The sequence below is a fragment of the Chiloscyllium punctatum genome, chromosome 11 (genome assembly GCF_047496795.1).
Source record: "Chiloscyllium punctatum isolate Juve2018m chromosome 11, sChiPun1.3, whole genome shotgun sequence".
In the NCBI taxonomy this organism is placed as follows: Eukaryota; Metazoa; Chordata; class Chondrichthyes; order Orectolobiformes; family Hemiscylliidae; genus Chiloscyllium; species Chiloscyllium punctatum.
This window is the reverse complement of record NC_092749.1, coordinates 71,958,874-71,981,686: the sequence shown is the minus strand read 5'-3', so window position 1 is coordinate 71,981,686 and position 22,813 is coordinate 71,958,874. Positions and strand designations below refer to the sequence as shown.

Sequence of the window (22,813 nt, the reverse complement as noted above, 5' to 3'; positions counted from 1 at the left end):
GGAAAAATTAGATGCAGAGATGATGTTTTTCTAGGTTGTGCAGTGTAGAACCAATGACACAATCTCAGGATATGGGCTAGATCATTCAGGACTGAGATGAGGGAAGATTTCTTCACTTGGACAGTAGTGAACCATTGAAATTCTTGACCATACAAGGCTGTGGAAGTCAAGTTATTGAACATATTCAGGAAAGAGATACATAAATGTATAAATTTTAAAGGCATCAAGAGGTGTTAGGAGAAAGCAGAAATATGACATTGAGATCGAGGATCAGCCATCCTCATCTTGAATGTTGCAGCAGGCTCAATGTTGAATAGACTACTTCTGCTCTTAGTTTCTATGAATGAAGACTTATATGGACCCCTGCATGCTTTCTTCAGAAAAATTTCCTTTGTGGTCAATGTGTAATAAAATTGTAAAATTCTTATAAAAAACATAGATGCAGTTTTGCAATCTGGAAACATGGAAAAAATTATCTTCCCAATTCTTCAATTTAGTAACTGTCATAAGTACATTAAATAGTGGATTGCCATGTATCTTGGTAAATATTTACAATCTCGAGACTGATCAGAATTTATTCTTCCCTGAGTTGTCTGAGCTAATTTGTGGGGATATTTATGTTATAAAAATCATTCTCTGCACATTTAATTAAGTTCAGAGGTAGGGAGCATTAATTAAATCTGATAATACAAAGATCAACAGATTTCCAAAAGGTTTCCTCTCTTGAAATATGTATTTAATTTTACAAGCTAATAATTGGATACTTCACAAATTAGGCTATCATCCTGGTGCGGCACAAATTGCTTGTGCTAGCTGGAAGTGGTAGCAGAACTATGCAAAAATTGCTAAATGGCCTCATGTACCCGAGTCAAAATCTAAGCCAGTCAATTGTACTTATTCCCAAAAATAGAGAGTTCTGAATCCCAGTCATGGCTTCAAGGTAGCTCACAAGTTTAGGGAAAAATGAGGAATAGCTGGTTTAGATATGAATCTAGTTGGTCAGCACAGTCAAGAGTGAGACAGGAAGTGAGATGAACAGGGCACTTATATGCCTCTTTAAAAATGGATCTAATACCAACAAATTTCTCAGCTATTGTTTATGTACTCGAAAATAACTATCCCATTGTATATTTTTCTTATTTGTAACACGAGCCACAGATTTCGCTGCGATGTCCCTGAGTAGTTGTCAAATTGTGTTTCACACATAAAACTCATGGTAATATATTTGTGACACTGGTGAGATGTTGCTCGATTTTTCTCAACCACCAGTTATTTTTCTTCTGTATATTGTCAAACCTCATGATCTTTATACTAGAAAAGGAGAAAATTAAATAATATTAAATTTTAATTCTGTATTTGTACCTGGAATACAAAATTGCATTCATGATTAAAAGTAAAACTCAAAATACATTGTAGCAAAATCTACTGTTGGAGTGAAACTAACAGGGTGTCCTTTAGTTAAACTTGTCTTTTTTTAAATTTTCACAATAATTTACTATGTAAATTGCTAAGATCACAAGGCTATAACTTTGCAGCAATAGGAACTGGGCACCAGGGACCTGAGTGAACAGATAAGCAACTGTGTGTCATCTTAATAATTTAAATTACAGGACTATGAGATGTTCACTGCAAGGACTCGGATACAAAACTAAAATACATTTGTGACGTTCTTAGCCAAATCAGGTACAGAAAGAGAAATGCTGATGAGGAAGAAAATAAAGCTTGGATTGAAATGGAGAGAAAAATGAGGGATAGAACAGTAAGTTAAAATAGATTGAAACTTGCATGTATTAAAACGCCAATAGCAGTTAAAATGGAATGGAATGAGACTCCATATTTGTAACAGTTGCTATTCAGTGCCAGAGAAATTCATTGTAAGTAATTAACAATGAGAATGCTATGAAAATAATCTCTGACAGCTAAACCAGACTTTAATAAATTGTTGGACATTAAATGAGATAAAACAGGCACTGTGCATCAATTCAGACCAGCTCTAACTTTCTTTTTACTCACAGTGCAAGTACAGGAACTGCACATTTCTCTGTGCAATTTCGGAGTGAGGCAGAAAGAGACAGATAATGAGATACATCTTGGACACTAACATCTAGATTTCTGTAATTAACCAAGCCCTAACATGACATTACTGTGGCATTTTCACAGTAATAGGTGAGTGTGATTAGTCCTATCTTTAACTTACAGGAAATTAAGGAAAACTATCTCTTCCTTTGACAGTCACCTTGCAGAAGAAAATCTGCTCTGGCATGCAAATAGTCGCTAATGATTTATGAAATGCCACTGCTCTCTCTCAGTCCTACAACACCATGAAGACAAAAGACATTTTATAATTAGTTTGCTATGGCAAGAAAAGTTCCTGTTCCTGGGATAACCATTTACTATCCAATCATCAAGAAAGTATTATTTTAGAAGATGTAAATAAAATGCTTATCTGACCAGGTAGAACAATATAAACTAAATCTATAATTAAACACTAAACGTGAGTTCTTCATGGTGAATTTGAGAATATAACATTTTACAACAGCTCAGGTTTTTCCAGAACAAAACATCCTTTAGCTCAAAAGACTAAGTAACTGAAAGAGTGGGCTGAGAAGAAGGCATCTTTAATCTTGGTGGAACCAATAATCTCTGTTCTGAAGCACAAATGTTTTAAGGAATAAAAAGGAAACAGAGGCATATTGGAAAAATGGCAAATTAAAGTTGAATCAATGATCAGAAAGATTATATAAAAAGAGTTAAGAAAATATTGTATTGAGTTAAAAAAGGAAGAAAAAATAAAATTTCATATTTTAAAAATTTCTTCAAATAATTTACCACTTGTAGAAGTCCACTTCTGCAGTTGGAGATTTTCTCTTTCTGGATCAGAGAAGTTGTAGTTCTTTTATTTAACCTGCTGGGACATACTATGACATATGTCTGGGCCAGATGGAACTTGAACCCAAACCTTTTGGCCCAGAAGTAGGTGCACCACCACTGTGTCACAAAAACCTCTGGCAAGGTTGTATACTTGACAATGCAAGGACAATATCTCATTATTAAAAAGCATTTTGTGCATTAAGCCATGGTGATGCACGATTTAAAGGTATGACTCATGGTTCTCTAGAAACCCCTCACACCTTCGACATTTGCTGATTTTCTTTGAAATGATAAAATATAATGGCTGAAGCATGACACAAGGGCAGTGTGACCAAAGTGCAAATATTAAACTGGATACATTTTAATATATTTCTGAAAATTTGATTCTTGTCAGCAAATGCATAACGAAATTTATTTGTCTTACCATTTGGTGATACTTTCCAACTTTCTGTTGAGGTTTTATTTCCGTTCCTTTATATGCAATAAAATGGATGAATGTTGTAATCCTAGAATGAAGTTAATAAATTGTTACCACTTCCAGAACATTGCATTAACGCCTAGAATTTTGAGACAATGGTGTGTCTCTGCTGTGGTGAAAATGCTAAAAGATAGAGGGAAAACCAAGTCGCACTTCAGAAACTAGCATCCCTCATATTTTGTGGGGGATGGGGAGCGGGATTGGGATAGGCTACAAATCATATATATGTGGTCTCTGAAAATGGCTAGCCATTTTAATGACAAGCTGGCTTCAATAAAATAGGATTTTGGAGTCTTGGAGTATGGAATCCAGGGTGTGGCAAATAAACCAAGTAAACCAGGGATCAGCCAGGTCTGTTGAACATATATTCCTTTTGGATAGTTAGTGTACCCTTTTCATGTGGTAAGGCACATCTTGGGATCTGATCCCACGGTGCCTTTTTTGAGGGAGATGGACAGGTGGTGGTGGGGGAGTTAGTTGCCTTTTAGTGGAAGTAAGGCAAAAGGCCCCCTTTGGGACTGTGAAATGTCGACATGCTGGTATCTGAGAAGTCCCTGAACTCATTTTACTAACACATTCATAGAATGTGGGTATCATTGCTTGGGCCAACAACACAATCCATCCCTCAATGTCCTGGCGAAGTTGGGGGTGATCTGCCTTCTTGAACTGCAGCAGTTACTGTAGTGTAACAACACCCACAGTGCTGTTTGGCAGTGAGTTCCAGGATTTTGACTGAGTGACATCGAAGGCTCAGTGGTATTGTTCCATGTCAGGATAATGTATGTTTTGGAAAAAGGATCTTGTAGATTATGGTGTTCCCATGTGCCTGATGTCCTTCTAGGTGGTAACGGTAACGTATTTAGAAGGTGCTGTCAAATGGGCCTTGGTAAGTTATTGCACTCCGTATTGTAGTTAGTACATAGTGCTGCCGTCATGCATTGGTGGTAAGAGGAATGAATACTGAAGACAGTATGTGGGGTGTTGATCAAACAGACTGCCTTTCCTGGGTGCTGTCAAGGTTCTTGAGTGTTTTTGGAATAGAACCGGTTCAGGAAAGTGGGAATACGTTCATCAAACACCTGACTTATGCCCTGTCGAGAATGGAAACACTTTGAAAAGTAAGGAGGTGAGTTACTTTCCATTGAATTCCTAGTGCTTGACCCACTCTTATTGCCAGAGTATTAAAAAGGGTGGTCAATGGTAACTCAAGGATGTTGATATTGATGGTTTTAGTGATGGTAATACCATTGAGTGGCAGGGGATGCGGTTTGATTCTCTCTTGGAGATGGTAATTGCCTGGCATTTGTTTGTCACTAATGTTATTTTCCATTTATCAGTTTATTCCTAATTTGACTAGGACTTGCTCCATATGGACAAGAGGTGATTCAGTATTGGTAGAGGTGTGAATCATATTGAACGTTGTGTAATCATCAGTGAACATGCCCACTTTTAACCGTATGATGGAAAGATGGACATTGATGAAGCAGCTAAGGATGATTCGGCTGAGGACACAACCTTGAGGAATGCTTATAGTGATGCCCTGGGACTGAGTTAATTGAGCTCCAACAACCACAACTATTGTCTTCTGTGCCAGGTATGTGCAAGAGCTCCTCGGTGCCAGATTCAGTCAAATATAACCTTGCAGTCACTCTCCCCTCACCTCTGGAAGTCTGCTTTTTTTGGCTATGTTTAGACCAAGTTGTGAGGAATTAATTGGCCCTAGTGCAACCAAACCTCGTTCTCAGTGAGCAGGTTATTGCACAGCAAATGCTACTTGATATCATTGTCAACACCCCATTGCACCACTTTGTGGATGACTGGGATGATGTTTGGGACTGCCAAATCTGTTAAAGTTGTCAAGGAACTGACAAAAAAATGTGTGAATTGAAACAGAAACTGTGCTAAGTATTTTAACATTCCTGTCAACAAAAGCTATTATAGGATTTGTGCTCTTTGATTCCCAAACTATGATTTTCACAATAGGGTACCTATCTAGTTAGCATTTTGAAGGAAAGCTCCAACTGATTATAGAAGTATTTGTTTATCTACGGGATACTTTCATAAGGGATTGAGTAGTTAAATGAAACGTTTGTCTACCTAACGGATTAGTTGAAAGAATTTCAATGTACTGAATAGTCTTTTTTTGTTTTGATCAAATTGTTTGTTTTTCAAAAGAAAATCATCTGTGAATATTTAGATTAGATTACTTACAGTGTGAAAACAGGCCCTTCAGCCCAATAAGTCCACACTCAGCCGTCGAAGCGCAACCCACCCATACCCACTCCCCTACATTTACCCCTTTACCTAACACTACGGGCAATTTAGCATGGCCAATTCACCTAACCTGCATATTTTTGGACTGCGGGAGGAAACCGGAGCACACCCATGCTGACACAGGGAGAATGTGCAAACTCCACATAGTCAGTCGCCTGAGGTGGGAATTGAAGCCGGGTCTCTGACGCTGTGAGGCAGCAGTGCTAACCACTGTGCCACTGTGCTGCCCACTGTACCACCGTCTATTAGCATGACTCCTGAGGTGTGCCCATGATGGATACTAGATGAATTGTTATGGAGGGCAGGGTGAGGGTACATGAGTTAGCATATGTTGGCACAAGGGCTATAATGAGTTATTGAGATGATTAGAGTGGTAGGCGTAAAAGAGGCCATTGGGATGAGTGGTCGAGTATAGGGTAGTACATGGGATCAAACATGGCAAGTGTGGGCAGCTATTTTTAAAAGTTGGGGTTGCAGAGCCAGGATTGCTCCCAAACCAGAGCAACCAATCCAAGAATGTGACCCTGGACCTAATTATTTAGAAAACAAAATATATTTGAATTAATACCTGTGGTACAACATGGTGAGGAACTGAATTCCCAACAGCCCAGCAAACGATACCAAGAACATAAAACTGAGTGGTTCGATGGTTAGAATTTCACTTTTTGAAAAAGTACCATTTGGAAGGATTTTGGGGATCTTGATGTGTATCTCTGAACCAATTGCTTGCAGAAAAAACGTTGAAACAATCCACAGAGTATTAATAATGAAGAAGAGAAAAGTAGCCTGCAAAGAATGTAAAGGTTTATTCATAATGACAACATTATAAATGCTACCCAAGTGCAATATACATCTGCAGTATGATTCTTGTAGACTTGTACATGTATTAACAAAAATCAGCCTGATTAATGAGTGCAGCTGTACAATAGGAGTTCCTGATTTATTTTAATCATTGGAAAAAGCGGAACTGTACCGACTGGGTGTGCTAACCAACACTCAAAGTGATTCTCCAATTCTCTGTCTTACTAAGTGAAATTTGACTGCAAATAAACCAACACAAAATTTACCCTTTAGTCCATTATCATATACATTTTGCATTCTTTCAATGAGGAGGCATTTAGTACCAAGCAAGAGTAGAAATTACAGCTGGTCTGTTATGTTCAGAAAATTGAACAAATCGGGAGATAGGTTGGTAAACCATGTTAGAAGCATGAGGCTGACTAACTTTTTCAGTGCCTTATGTACCTCCATTGTTTTGTCCTCCAACAACCAAAAATAATGCAGCACTGTTTTCCCCTCTGGGATTGAACAAGTGATCAGAGTCAGAACAACCACTTGTAAATTGTACTTACCTTGTTTCTGAGAGATTTCAGTTCCTTTGCTATCTCTGCCTGTTTTACTTTATCTTCTTCAATTGGTTTAAGGTACAATTCAATGAGGTCGTTCCAGAATGGGATTTCTTCCTGCATATAAGAAATATAAGAACAATAAGGTCAATAAAAATACTGGCCCAGCTCTTCTGAGGAGACACTACCATAGTTGCATACCTGCTCCACTTGAATTGTTATGCCTGTCTCTTTGTGGGGTACATGAAACATTTTTTGTTCCAGTCCTACTCCGGTCTCCACCTCAACTTTTTCTCCAGTACATCGATGACATCATCAGTGGTGCTTCCCTCTATCTTCTGGAATTGGAGAAATTTATCTATTTCGCTTCCAATTACCACCCCACTCTCACCTTCACTTGGTCCATCTCTGACTCCTCTGTTTCCATTCTTAACATTTCTTTCCATTTCTGGTGATAGGCTGGCCACCAACATCCACTACAAATGCAAACACTCCCATGGTTACCTTGACTATACGTCCTCACACTCTGTGTCCTATAAAGACTCTATTCCTTTCTCCCAGTTTCTCCATCTCCATCGCATCTGTTCTGATGATAATTCTTTCTACAAAGGGGTCTCCAAAATGTCCACCTTCTTCCTCAACTGAGATTTCCTTCATGTTTAACAGGACCCTCAATTGTGCCTGATTCATCTCCCACACTTTGGCCCTCACCCCTTTGCTTCTAACCCCTGATCCTCACTTACCAATCTGCCAGCATCCACATCCAAATGATCTGAGCCCCCATTTCCACAACCTCGAGCAGAATGCCATTCCTAGACACATATTGTCCTCCCCTCCCAATTCAGCATTCCCACAAGGACTATTCCCTCTGGGAACACCTTGGTCCAGTCTTTCTCCACACTCACCAGCCCTCAAAACACCATAGCACATTCCCATGCAATCGCAGAAGGTGTAACACCTACCCATTTTCTTCTTCCCTCCTCACTAGCCAAGGCCCATACACACCTCCATGTGAAGCAGCTTGGTGGGATGATAGTCAAAACTGTAAGTATTCGATTGGTAAGGGATATTTGTGGTAGTCACAGATTCAGTGGATAGTCAGTTGGAGTGAGGAAGATAATCAGAAAATCAGGAGGTAACCAGAGTGTCAAGCGGTTCTGGGAGTTTCAAGAGGTATTTGTGGGTGGGTGATATCTGAACTGAAAGGGGTAGTCAGTGAGAGGGTGGTGTCAGATGGTAGTCAGGACGGTCAGGGAGGTAGTCAGAGGTGAGTATTGCTGATTGTGGGGTTAGTTTTGTAGTTCCCTAGCAGTTGGACTTTTTTTTGTGTAGTATTTCCTGGGTGAGGATTCACATTACAACTCTTCAGTTCACAGATGAATTCTGAAGTGCATGGAAATTATCCATTGCAGGTTGAAATTTCCTAGTCCATTTTCACATAGGGCCATGCATCATGACTTTCCCCAGCATCTCTTTGCACATCTTTTGTTGTATGTCAAAACTCCGATGAGCTTTAGACTGCAGAATTTGGGCAATTATGCACAAGAACCTCAACCTGAATTACAAATCTTCTCAAAACTCGCTTGGGAAATTTTGTTCCAAATGTCTATATTACAGTACATTAGAGGTTAGTAACTGCATGAAACAGAATGGAGTTCATACGACTCATTGAGATGAATACACAAGGAAATAATGACAAATGTCATTCAAAGCAACTCACTTCATCAAGTTCTTCTACAACAAGCATCATATGGAATGACTGCTCTTGCAAATTGCTTATCCACTCTATACAATGGAAACACAAGAAAGAGAAACAAAACACAGTTTTTTGAATGGTTGTATTGAACAGAGAAACAGTTGTCAATATATGCATAACAAAGTCTTATCAACAAAAATGGAATAAGTAGTGAAATAATCAGATCTTAATCGAAGGTGATTAAAAGTGATTACAGCAGCAAGGACTCCCTGTTTTATCGTGAATAGTCTCATAAGATCTTTCATATTAACTTGAAAGGGGCAATGGAGTCTTTAGTTTAACGGTGCTATCCCAGAATATATAGCACACCCTCAATGCTGCAATGGAGTCAGGCTGAATTGGGGTTCAAAAACCACAAATTGTTGACCCAGTGGAACCACCAAGCATATTTTACAGTTAATCCAGGTATCTTTTATTCTCCCAGTATCACTTTGCAGCCTAGAAATCTCGAAAATAACATAAGCGTTAGACTGATAGATCAACAAATTGTGGCGAGAAATCAAAGTTAACATTTTGATTTGAGTGACTAGTTCTGAGGAAGGATCACTTGACTCAAAACATTATCTCTGATTTCTCTCAACAGTTGCTGCCAGACCTGCTGTGCTTTTTCAACAATTTCTATTTCTGTGTCTGATTTTCAGCATCTGCAGTTCTTTCTGTTTTTATCAACAAATTAGGTGGTCTCTTACCCAGCATCATTGTGTGGCCTCACTTCTGATGTATTTTATCTGTAACTGCTCTTTAAAAACAGTTTGCATTTCCATTAACTACCCACTAACACACATAAAGCTCCACCTGTATCTGCGGTTCTATCCCCTCTCCTTTAATTTTGTTTATTTTTTTCAATCTTACTAAAATGTCCATTCAAATTGCAAACTTCTATTCTGATCAGAAAGACCAGTAACTGAGTTTCTTTCTGAAAGATTTTAAATGTGTATTTCCAGAATTTTTGTGTTTTATGCTAAAATGAACAGATGGAGTGCCTTGATCCCAGTCAGTCAAACTAACTTCGCGAGGATGTTGAGCAATTCATCAACTTCACCAACACATTCCACCCTGACCTTAAATTTACCTGGACCATCTCTGACACCTCCCTCCCCTTCCTGGACTTCTCCATCTCCATTAATGCCGACCGACTTGACACTGACATTTTTTACAAACCCACCGACTCCCACAGCTACCTGGATTACACCTCTTCCCACCCTACCTCTTGCAAAAATGCCATCCCATATTCCCAATTCCTCTGTCTCCACCAGATCTGATCCCAGGAGGACCAGTTCCACCACAGAACACACCAGATGGCCTCCTTCTTTAGAGACCGCAATTTCCCTTCCCACGTGGTGGAAGGGAAATTGAAGGGAAGGGAAACGAGATGCCCTCCAACGCATCTCGTCTACATCCCGCACCTCCGCCCTCAGACCCCACCCCTCCAACCGTAACAAGGACAGAACGCCCCTGGTGCTCACCTTCCACCCTACCAACCTTCACATAAACCAAATCATCCGCCGACGTTTCCGCCACCTCCAAAGTGGACCCCACTACCAGGGATATATTTCCCTCCCTACCCCTTTCCACCTTCCGCAAAGACCGTTCCCTCCGCGACTACCTGGTCAGGTCCACGCCCCCAAACAACCCACCCTCCAATCCTGGCACTTTCCCCTGCCACCGTAGGAACTGTAAAACCTGCGCCCACACCTCCTCTCTCACCTCTATCCAAGGCCCTAAAGGAGCCTTCCACATCCATCAAAGTTTTACTTGCACATCCATTAATATCATTTATTGTATCCGTTGCTCCCGATGCGGTCTCCTCTACATTGAGCGCTTTAGGGAACATCTCCAGGACACCCGCACCAATCAACCACACCGCCCCGTAGACCAACATTTCAACTCCCCCTCCCACTCTGCCGAGGACATGGAGGTCCTGGGCCTCCTTCACCGCTGCTCCCTCACCACCAGACGCCTGGAGGAAGAATGCCTCATCTTCCGCCTCAGAACACTTCAACCCCAGGGCATCAATGTGGACTTCAACAGTTTCCTCATTTCCCCTTCCCCCACCTCACCCTAGTTCTAAACTTCCAACTCAGTAACTGTCCCCATAACTTGTCCGGACTTGTCCTACCTGCCTATCTTCTTTTCCTCCTATCCACTCCACTCTCTCCTCCTTGACCTATCACCTTCATCCCCTCCCCCACTCACCCATTGTACTCTATGCTACTTTCTCCCCACCCCCACCCTCCTCTAGCTTATCTCTCCACGCTTCAGGCTCACTGCCTTTATTCCTGATGAAGGGCTTTTGCCCGAAACGTCAATTTCGAAGCTACTTGGATGCTGCCTGAACTGCTGTGCTCTTCCAGCACCACTAATTCAGAATCTGGTTTCCAGCATCTGCAGTCATTGTTTTTACCTTGTCTCCTCTCCTCCTAGAAAAGGAGCCCTGAACAAAGGATATAATTTTACAAATTAGCTAAACCATTCTGGATGTCAGAAAATGAGTTTTTACATGAAAGTAGCAGAAATCTCTCACTCTCTCTTGCTGTCTCTCCCTCTCAAGAAGCATTTGAAGCTAGATCAATTGAAAATGCAAAAACTAAGTTTGAGAGATCCTGATTGGCTAAAGGTTTTAGAAGATCAAACCATGGTAGTTAAATCAAGCTAAGATATGGATCAGCTCTCAGCCAATTGAATGGCTGGGAGGACTGAGGGCGCTGAATGGCAAATTGCTGCTCTGACATGCTTCACAGGTATGCATGTGAACACGGGGTAAATGTAGAATGAATTCTGTAAGTGATGTGGTCAGATGGCCTGCAGCCACTGAATATCTTGGCTGACGGATCAGAAAGATACTTGACTACAGTAAGGAAAGGTATGTGCCATGGCTGCAACAGTAAAGTGCCATGATTCTGTGTTTACAAAAGGAGCAGAAAATCTGAAAAAAATAGCTCAAGTCTAAAGAAAGTCCTGCAATACTAATATCAAATACAATTATATTGGCAATATATTTCTGGAAAACACTACCAAAGAAAAAGGATATTAATACTCACTATCTTCAATACTCAATTCAATTATTTCTTCTTCTTCAATGATACTGAAAGAAAGAAAAACAATTTTTTTTTAAATTGAAAACGTTCAAACATAAAGTGTATGGGGCTGAATCTTAGATTTTTTTTGTCAAGTGCATGTTAGGTTGAGTTTGGTGGAGTAATTTTTGCCTCAAGGCCATGTAGTTTATTGTCATATCCTACCAAACTCGCTACTTTATTTGACAATTCAGCCCTTATGGCTGAATATCATCGGGGTGGCTTGGTGGCTTAGCGGTTAGCACTACTGCCTCACAGCGCCAGGAACCTGGATTTGATTCCAACCTCGGGCAACTGTCTGTGTGGAGTTTGCACATTCTCCCCGTGTCTGTGTGGGTTTCCTCTGGGAGCTCTGGTTTCTTTCCACAATCCAAAGATGGCCATGCTAAATTGCCAATAGTGTTCAGGGTTGTGAGCATTAGTCAGCGGTAAACATACAGCAATGGGTCTGCGGGGGGGGTTACTCTTCAGAGGGTCAGTGTGAACTTGTTTGGCCAAATGACCTGTTTCCACACTGCAGGGATTCTATGATTCTTTTATGATATGATTTCCACCCCATCTTACCACGTTCCATTCCTGCTGCAACCTACTCACAGGAGATCCTGGAATTGACCGGAATTCCTGGCACTGGCATCATATTTAAAAGCTCATGTACTCCTGGACAAGCACTGGCAGTTTAGAACAGCCCTGTGTGGTTCCTGACATTTGCCCTGGATATGGCCAAAATGGCAGAAACCCATGCCTCACTCTATGGGGTGATGCAAAGGTGGAACTTTATCAACCACACAGGACCAGTAGTGGAAGCCATTATACTGATACCTCATCTCGCCATCCAGGTTACAACAGTCTCAGCTGGTCTGAAGGAACATCCAGTACTGTAGGAAGAAGGTAAATGCACTTCTCCACTCTGTCAGCATACGTGCAACCATCTTCCTTCTGAAACTTTACACTCTCTTTACTACTGTTATCACAGAATCTCTACAGTATCAAAAAAAGCCATTTGACCCAACAAGGCCACGCCAACCCTCTGAAGAGTAACCTTTCTCCTTCCCCTATTACTTTACATTTACTCCTGACTAATGCACCTAACCTACACATCCCTGAATACTATGGGCAACTTAGCAAGGCCAATTCACCTAACCTGTGCATCTTTGGATTGTGGGAGGAGACTGGAGCACTGGCAGGAAACCCACACAGACACGGGAGAATGTGCAAACTCCACACAGATAGTTGCCTGAGGCTGGAATTGAACCCAGGTCCCTGCACTGTGAGGCAGCAGTGCTAACCACTGAGTTACTGGTCCACCTCCCAATAAGGCTCATGCTCCAACACTCTCATTATTGCTAGCAACATCTTTCCTCACTCACTGTCACCCACCCAAACCCCTGAAACTACTAAGCCTGCATGCCCTCTGCTCTGCCTACTCATTTGCTAGGGATACATCTCCACATACACCAACAATGACAGTTGTACCACCCATTTTAATTTGTCTTAGTACATGCATCTGTCTCATTCTAGAAAGAAAGCAGCCCCCAAAAGGGCAGAAAGAGTCAAGCTGGTTGTGTGTGCACTAAATATCAAGACAGGACAAAAGTAGTAAGACCCTCGCACCTCTGGATGCAAAGTGCAAAAAGGTAAGATAAGGCAATGTAGTGAGTGAGTGCTATGACAGCAAGCAAAATGAACTGACTAAGAAACAGTCTTGTTTCCTTGTGGATGGTTGGTTTCTTTGGTGAGTTTGGTAAGTTTGCAGCTGCAGTGAGTTGGACTGTTAATGAGACATTTAATAAACAATTATGAGCATCAACTGGGAACTCGTCTCTTCAAGGTGCTTGAGAAAAGTAATGAGCAAAATGCAACGTAATGATTTTGACATTGAGATGGGGCTCACTAATCATCTTAGTGATCTACCACACATCTCACTATAGCCCACGTCTTTCAGTGCCTGGTAAGATTCCACCCAGACAGTAAAAGCTATAAGTTAAGCATATCAATCTTTAGAATCAAATGTGATGTTCTAATTAAAAAGATCAAAGGACATCATGTCTCCAGGAACAAAACATTCCAAAGATACACCCAGAACTCTCAAGAGCACAACAAAAGTAGAATGGAAAAGTAGGACCAATCCCCAATTTTGATGCTGTACAAGGGATGGATTTTAATGGGTTAAAATTGAGCTCTGCATTCCTAAATGTGGTGAAAAGACTGATGTTGGCAATGGGAAGGAATATCACGTTTCAGATGTTTTGAGGCACTTATGAGTACCCCTGAACTGAATATTAAATAGAACAATATCAGAAAGAATTTTGCCTTTGTAAATACTGAAATATTTTGTATTTGTCATCTTAATTCATGGGAAAATGTGTAATTAAACCTTTTAATGCTTAAAACTGGAATAAGCAGTCAGAATCTCACTGTAGAAACAAAGCTTTCTCTCTTGTTCGTCTTTCCATCCAAAAACATCCCTGGAAGAATATAATCCCACTGAAGAATCAGAATATCAGCCTCACTCTCTGAAAACCAAACAAAAGAAATTCCATTGCCCCTAGCAGCAGAAATTAGGATTTCAGCTTCATGTCATAATTTTCAGTATCTGGGAAGCACCTAACAAATCAAGCCCAGCTAAACCTGAAAGTCCAACCAGTCAGAGAAGCGTAGGTGAGTGAGAATTTGATACAGAGCCTTGTTATAAAGCCTGAGTTCTCTTGAAGAGCAGGGACTTAATATCATCCATTCTTTTGAGCTTGTAAGGGACAATTTGAGAGACCAATTTAATCCAAAGAAAATAAATCAATCAATAATTAATAACTAACCTATAGTTCAAAACAAAGAAATACAAACCAACACTAGGCACAAGGAGATGGTACTGTTAATTTGCACAACGACAGCTTATTGTAAGTTACTTTAAAAGAAACTTACCTGTCTGCATGGTGAATTAATTCCTTTTTATCCTCTTTGACTACAAATTCAATATCCCAACAGATGCATTTGCATTTCTTTTCATATCGCAGAACCTGCTTAGTTTTATTTTTGTCCTGTATTTTTGGAGTAACTGTTTCACGTGTGCCCCATGAAACATTATTCATGTTTACCATGGAGTAAATTGGCAGCAACAAGTATCCACTGGGGATACAGATGATGTACAACAATCCGTAAAATACAAGAGGGAATTCTTGGGGATGCAGCATTGCTGTTGAGAAGTAAAGGATCATCATCGAGATAAAGAATAAGCCTGTTGGAGTAATAAAGGTGTTTTCTTTCAACATTTCACCTAAAAAAGATAACATAATGTTAGCATCAATGCAAAAAGCTCTGAGTCTTGTAGCATGTTCCCTGGAGGGCTGGGTCAGGTCCCACCTTAGGATATAATGACCACAGAGTGGGATCATAACAAGTTGATTAAAAATTTGAAAGAGCCTATGACAGATCCACCTCCATGTAGCATGTAAGTGTGAATGGGAATGACTTTACTTTCACATGAAAGCCCTTGTTTAGTTCAGGAATCACTGCTGTGGCATTGTTTCATTCATTTTATACTTGAATTTGCCAATCAGAGTTCAACAATCAATATGGGTTCCCTCTTTGCATGTTTAACATTCTAATGCTGTTTTAGGGCGATGCACCATTTGTCCACTTATAGCTCAGCTTTTAACAAAATGTGTCAAAGGTGAATTGAAACTGTGTGTGTAGCAGCTGCTAGAGGATAGGGGGTTAAGGGAGAAGGGGCAGTGGGGCGGGAAGTAAAATGGGGAAGGGGTAGAGTCGAGAGGGGGAATAGTTAGAATGGAGCATGGTGTAGGGAAAAAAGAATGGGGATGTGAAAAAGTGTGGAGGAGAAATTTATGAGGTGAAAGGTGAAAGTGGAGAGGTAGAGGGGGAACTGGATGGGGAAGGGATATAGAGAAGTAGGGAAGGGAAAGAATCAAAGGGGAGAGGAGAGTGGGGGTGTTGACTGAACAGAGGAGGGGATTGAATGAACGGGGAGGGGTGAAGTGAATGAGCGTGGGATAAAATATATGGAGGAGAGGGAGAGTGAACTGTGAGAGAGGGAGCAGAAGATAATAGGGAGAGTGGATGGAGGGAGGAGTTAAAGTGGCCTAAAGGAGGTAGAAGAATTTGAGGGAACATGAAAAAATCCTTTTTCTTCAAGGGTAGTGGGTGTCTGGAATTCACTGCGCAGTTCGATGGTCGAAACAGAAACCCTCAGCTCATCCTGGCTCTGCACATGAAGCATGTCATCTGCAAGACCCCAGACAATTTCTGTGCTGTACCTTTTTTGAAGTCTTAGCCTCTCTCCTAACACTAACAATTTTTTAAATTACAAATATATTTGCAAACATGAAATGGGCTGATGTGAGTTTAATGTCTTCCCCAAGATTTTATCTTTGTCATTCAATGGTGCCCTTGCTGCAATGACACCTGTACAGTCTCCTTTCTAAATATAGTGAATACTTTGTTCTTCTTAATTGAAAGGTCCCTTGACATTTAGGATAATAATTTTAACAGTCACACCCATTGGTCTGGTAATTAAATACCTATATGGTTACACCCTCAAATAAAGACATAGGAGGATAGCAGAGCGTAGGTAATTGTCAACGTGTTTTAAAAATGGTATTAGCACAAAAAATTGCATTCCTGGTGGTTTGAATGTTTAGAGGATATATAGAGTCATAGAGTTATAAAGCACGGAAATAGACTGTGAAGGCCAAACAGTCCATGCTGACCAAAATCCCAAACTAAATTATTCCAGTGCTTGGCCCATATCCCTTCAAATATTTCTTATTCGTGCACTCACGTAAATGTCTTTTAAACATAGTGACTGTAGTCGATTGTCATTCACTTTATCTATACCCCTCATTATTTCATAAACCTCTAAATGGTACCCTCTCAACCTCCTACACTCCAGTAAAAAAGGCCATATCTTATCCAGTCTCTTCTTATAATTCAAACCCTCCATTCCCAGCAACACCCTGGTAAATCTCTTCTGAACCCTCTCCAGCTTAATCATATCCTTCCTATAACAGGGAGACCAGAATTAGACACAGTACTCCTGAAAAGGCCTCACCAACATCCTGTACAACATCAACATTAGGTCCCAACTCCTATACTCAAAGGTCTGAGCAATGACGGTAAGTATGCTAAATACTTTCTTTACCTTTGTTTAACTTGGTCATTACCTCCTCAAAGAATTCTAACAGATTTGTCAAGCACGACCTCCCCTTGATAAAACTGACAGGTCTGCAGATGCTGTAAATCAGAAACAAAAACAAAAGTTGCTGGAAAAGCTCAGCAGGTCTAGCCGCATCTGCACAGGGAAATCAGGGTGAATGTTTCTGGTCTGATGACCCTTCCTTTGAGGATGGGTCACCGGACCCAAAACATTAACCCTGATTTCTATTCACAGATGTTGCCGGACATCCTGAGCTTTTCCAACCACTTCTGTTTTTGCTCCCCTTGACAAAGTTGAGCTGACTCAGCCCTACATTTCGAAGTACTCCACAATTCTCATCTAGTTATCTGGTGTCATTGAAAGTTTAAGGAGTTAGCCAGGATAGGTCCAGAAGGTCGGGTCATGACAGGAAGGTAGTCAGGTTTGAGAGGTAGTCAGGGTTTGGGGATTTCTCAAGGAGGGTATATTCAGGTCAAGTTGGATTTAATTTGTCTTATATTTTCTGGATGGCTATCCAGATAAGCATATTAGAACAGCCCAAAATCTCTGTCTCCAGTTCAGAATCAGAAACAGTTGCACGAATACCATGGGGCAAAGTAAATGCCCATTCAAAGCTGAAATTCCCCAAACAATTCTCACAGACTGCAACATAATAAAACTTCTACAGGGACCAATGCACAACTCAGCCAAACACCTGTCCTGCAGCAGTCCAGAGACCAGAAGATTCGGCCCATGAAATTAAAAGAAAGACTAATATTGGAAATCTCTGATTTACTATCAACATTCATGTTTGGATTATATGTGAACATTATCCTCTTCCCTACATTCAAATAACATTTTTTAAAAAGTGCAATACTGGAACACAAAAGAGCATTAATCCTTTTGCCCCTGATCAATGGCTAAAGAACTACATTCAAACTTCTTTGTGGTTATTCCAGCCACTGCACGTGACCCCGAATGGAAAGTACAAAAGGATGCTAAGTAGATGTACATGAACATCAGAGACGTCTGTAAAGTTTAACAGCCAAATGGAAATGGGACCAGCTGGCACAGTTAAACACTAAGATTGATTCCTCGACAGCTCAGCTGTAATATAATTCTGAGAACAGCACAAAAACCAGGTTTTCAGCAGCCATAACTCCATTGCTGGACCCTTTCCTACAGCATCCATTTTAATGCTGCTGTTTCATTTCATGCAATAAAGTTGACTATTTTAATTTTGCTGAATAAAAGTACTCTTTTTGTATATGAGTTTGTGTTCTAACATAAATATGTACATACATATATTTATATATAAATTACCATCAGTTGTTCTGTAATGAGACAGTAATTTATTAAGGTTACTAAATATAAGCAGCATGGTGGCACAGTGGTTACCACTGCTGCATCACAGTGCCAGAGACCTAGGTTCAATTCCCGCCTCAGGCGACTGACTGTGTGGAGTTTGCACATTCTCCATGTGTCTGCGTGGGTTTCCTCCCACAGTCCAAAAATGTGCAGGTTGGGTGAATTGGCCATGCTAAATTGCCCATAGTGTTAGTTGAAGGGGTAAATGTAGGGGAATGGGTCTGGGTGGGTTGCGCTTTGGCGGGTCGGTGTGGACTTGTTGGGCCAAAGAGCCTGTTTCCACACTGGAAGTAATCTATATCTAACTATAATTTTAACTCCTTAGGTGAAATTCAAAGTGTAAAATTCCTGGGAATCAAGCTAATTGCACTAAACCTTCCATTGGGAGTTTCTGTTATAAACTTGGAAGTGGGTCTGTATAATAAATAAAATAGGTGGTAATGCACAAAAAAGTAAGGCTCTTAATAGGTTGTTGATTTATGATGGTCCAAAAACTACTTAATTGCTTAGAAGAGGAAAAAAGATATTTGGACCACTATTAATAAATCACAAGAATGTGGAACCAAGAGAACTGAATGCCGTTAAGATGAAAAATATTTTGATATTAGCCATGATCTAACTGAATGTTGGAATATTTTCAAGGGCTCAGTGACCTCTCTCTGTTTCTTTGTTCTTCAATACTATGCATTGCATTTTTACATTACATTTCATTTTCTAATCTGACAAGGGAAAAATGCTTTGAATGTCACTCTGTATCTTTAAGTTGGTAATTCATATTGACAATGATTAATTAATATAAAAGGAAATCAATATTACAATGTTTTAAGATGATTAATTTCAAAGGTTTGCATCAAAACTATTGGTTCTTGTAAATATCATTTTATTTGCCAAAACGTAGGTCATGAAATACTCACCAATAATAGACATTATTGTTGCAATCATTAGAAAAGCATAGAAGATGCTCATCACAGCAGCAATTATGATCTGGGTATCTGATTTGACTTTGTAACAGATCAGTATGTAGATGGCAGGAGGCACAACTCCAAGAGCCAGAGCAACATTTCCATTCCAGTTAAACACAAAGGTAAATGCTCCTGTAAATTGTTGTATACAAAAAGTCACCATCTTGAATTAAGAAGAACTTTGTATTATTAAGATTGGATAAAACAAAATTATCCTATAAGTTTTCTGTCAATAACCTTATATATAATTAAAATTAATCAATATTTAAGAAAACATATTTGGAGGCATTTATATTTTTTTATCACAACACATGACAGTCATATTCTGGTTTGAGTCACCAGTTTTCCTTTTTCCATGCTGAGTCCAGAGACTGTCTAAGTACCAGTGGTAGAGGACAGACCACTGATGAAAGTAAACAAAGAGGCACTTGCCTTACATAACAAGGTAATTTATTGCATGATAGCAATAGGTACACTTTGCTTTCACTTGCTAAGCATAATTCATTAGGACTATCAGGAACTATACAACAATAACCTCTTCAAGACCTACTTGATAGACCACAATCAAGCATATGTTCAAAATTGCTCCTGCTCAATCACCATAATTTCAAAATAAACAACGGTTTCACTGCACCTCCAAAGAAGTTGAGATACCAAAGTGGGAGGAATTCTAAGAATATTTCTGTCTCATATATTTGATGACCATCCTTGACTTTTCTGCTGCTTGACGCTCATTTTCTCCTCTTCTCTGCAAATGCATTTGGGGTTATTTTCTGTTATAGCTGCTGTACGGTGAAACTTCTTTCTGTTATAAATGTTCACATTGCTTTAGCAATGCATATCAGCTGTTGCCTTCAGAAGGTCACATCATAATGTGCTGATAGAATGATATCACGATACATAACATGGCGTGAGAGTGGAATTACTGACTTAGTATTTGGTTTTTGTAAATGTATTTTGTTTGTTTGATGAAAATGAAAGGTTTTGATGATAAAAGATGCAAATAACACTATTTTGTGTTTCAGTCTGAAGTGAATCAACACATCGCACAGTATATTTAGTAATTTTTGTAATAAGTGTCAATATGGTGCCAATGTATGTAGGTCATATGTCCTGGTGACTGGTAGGTTATATCAAATAATACATTTTGTTGATTGTTTGCAATAGGTAGAGTATGGACAGTCCCCACCCAGGTCATGCTTGTAAAACTAAAACCAACATTAGATGTGATTCTGCAAAAGGGCAGCATTACTTAACAATCCTGAGTGTGCTAAGAATTACATTAACAATCAATTCAAGATTATCGATGGGTTTCACAATGGGATTCAATGTGTTCACTAGTGTTCACTACTAGTGTTCACATGCAGGTCCTGTCCGCTGTAAAATAAAAAAAAGCTTGTGTGATTATTGCAGCTTGTTTCAACTAACAAACACTTGCGGGACAACATTTTATTGGGTCATTTTCTATGGCAGCACCTCAACCAACCAAAGTTCATTTGCCAAACAATCAGCTTTTTCTCATGCAATATAAATTGTTGCTCCTTTGGAAATTTGGCATTCTTCTCAATCTGCTCTGATGAGTGTAATATGAAAAACTTTAACAAGCACATTTCTTTTTCATAGCAATATTCAATTTCTGTTATACTGAAAATATTCAGCTATCCTACATTACTAGTTGGGAACATCTCTTGTTAAGAAAAGGGCTGCAGAATCAGTGCTACAGGGTTTGTCAATAATCTGAATTCCCAACAAATAATATCTCTAGCTGCAAGCAGAATTGTTGAATTCACTCTCTGTTGTATGGAGGAGACTGTAACAAGGCTTGCCAAATAATTTTCTAAAATAAATCTAATGGTTTGCATGATTCTGAATGCTGGACAATTTGGGGGCATACATCTTACTATGAGACTGTACAACAATATGAGAAACTGTCATAATGCAACTTCAATAGCTGAATACAATGGCCTGACTGGCATCTAAAATAGCTTATAATTGTTTTTGTAGATCCTGACAAGAGTACACCAGGGGATGACTGTGTGTTAGCATAACCTTCATGTTGATGCAGCAATCTGTACTTTAGTCATGGAGGCAAAAAAATAGTCTGTGCCATTTCATTAGTATGCAGCTAAATACAATCACTAATGCATCTGTGGCACTGACACATTTTTATGATAATGTTGCAGAAATAAGACCTATGGTTACAGTATGTTATCCCAAGTTAAAGCAAAAAAAAATTCACAATAAGGTAGAAACGCATAGTCACCTGCAATCATTAAAACCACAGTGGCAGGACCTAGAATTGATGCTGCAGTTCCAACAATCTGATACAGAATGTAGAGTTTTGAAATTGAGTGGTTTCTCTTGGATGTTTGTGCTCCACTGTTTAAAAGATCAATTGTGTTTGCTAAAGTTGAAGGTACCCAACGGCGTCGTTGATTGTAGAACTCTTTGAACTCCTGTGGTGCATTTGTATAGGCATCTGAAGCTGCATTGTATTCTACACGCCACCCCTGCTGTAGTAATAATGTACACAGCCAACGGTCTTCTCCTGGTGGAGGTGATAAGTGTACCTGTTAAAGGTGGCTTCTAGCCCATTATGCTAATATCAATCATTTAAAACATCCAAAAATGTTAAAATCTCTCGTGCAAGAATTAGGTCTGTCTTCAGGATAATTCATGCACTCATTGATTAGTGTATGGGTAAACTAATTGTATAAATTAAGGGTGATTGTAACAGAACTTAATTTTACATTCAATCTGCTACAATTGCACAGGGCATCAGTAAAACTACAGCAGAGCATTCTACACAACTTTGATCTCCATACTGAAGGAAGAATATTCTTACGCTGGAGCAGTTGAGAGAATGTTCCCTTGGCTGAGCACTGTTCTGAGGAATTAATCTTATGAGGAAAGGTTGAGCAGTTTGGGCTTGTACTCATTAGAATTTGAAAAAAATGAGTGGAGGTCAAATTGAAACATCAGAGGCTCTGAAGAATCTGAAAAAGGTAGACACTGAAACAATATTTCTCTAATGGGGAATCTAGATCTAGGGAGTACTATTTAAAAATAAGGTCTTCTCTATTTAAGATTGGCCTCTCCCATTTAAGATGAAAAGGAGGTGAGTTCTCCCTCAGAGATTGTCTGCTTTTGGGAATTCCCTTCCACAGAAAGCAGTGGAAGCTGGGTCATTGAATATGTTCAAAGCTTACATTGTCAGATGTTTGATCAACAAAGATTTCAAGTGAATCTAGTATGTAGAAATTCTAACTCATGTAAAAGCAGGCATCAGTAACATGCATTAGGTTTACCTTGATCATACTGGACAAAATGCTGCCCTTCTGTCGCTTTGGTAGTATATTTTTTCACAACATTATCATCCATTAGGGCTGCTGCCCTGTACAAACTGAAGCATCCTGGACTACACAGGACACAGCCTAGCACATGTTCAGCTGTCTTCTGTAGCCAGTGGCCAACAGCGTATTCAAACTTCTGGTACCAAACCATAGGACCTATTAGGGGTGGGTGGAGGGAG

General features: G+C 39.7%; 1 protein-coding gene across 1 annotated transcript in view; it reads right to left on the bottom strand.

Annotated features, from left to right (window-relative positions):
- Positions 1 to 724: 724 nt before the first annotated feature.
- LOC140483393 (chitin synthase chs-2-like) overlaps positions 725 to 22,813 on the bottom strand; it is a 54,880-nt gene continuing 32,791 nt past the window's right edge. Inside the window, exons 10-19 of the mRNA XM_072581644.1 lie at positions 22,590 to 22,790; positions 21,545 to 21,829; positions 19,234 to 19,413; positions 14,722 to 15,073; positions 11,767 to 11,810; positions 8,690 to 8,754; positions 6,976 to 7,086; positions 6,192 to 6,409; positions 3,296 to 3,377; positions 725 to 1,311 (exon numbers count right to left, since the gene is read on the bottom strand). Of these exons, the coding sequence (XP_072437745.1) occupies positions 1,291 to 1,311; positions 3,296 to 3,377; positions 6,192 to 6,409; positions 6,976 to 7,086; positions 8,690 to 8,754; positions 11,767 to 11,810; positions 14,722 to 15,073; positions 19,234 to 19,413; positions 21,545 to 21,829; positions 22,590 to 22,790 (1,559 nt within the window). The 3' untranslated portion in view covers positions 725 to 1,290. The remainder of the gene's footprint in view (positions 1,312 to 3,295; positions 3,378 to 6,191; positions 6,410 to 6,975; positions 7,087 to 8,689; positions 8,755 to 11,766; positions 11,811 to 14,721; positions 15,074 to 19,233; positions 19,414 to 21,544; positions 21,830 to 22,589; positions 22,791 to 22,813) is intronic.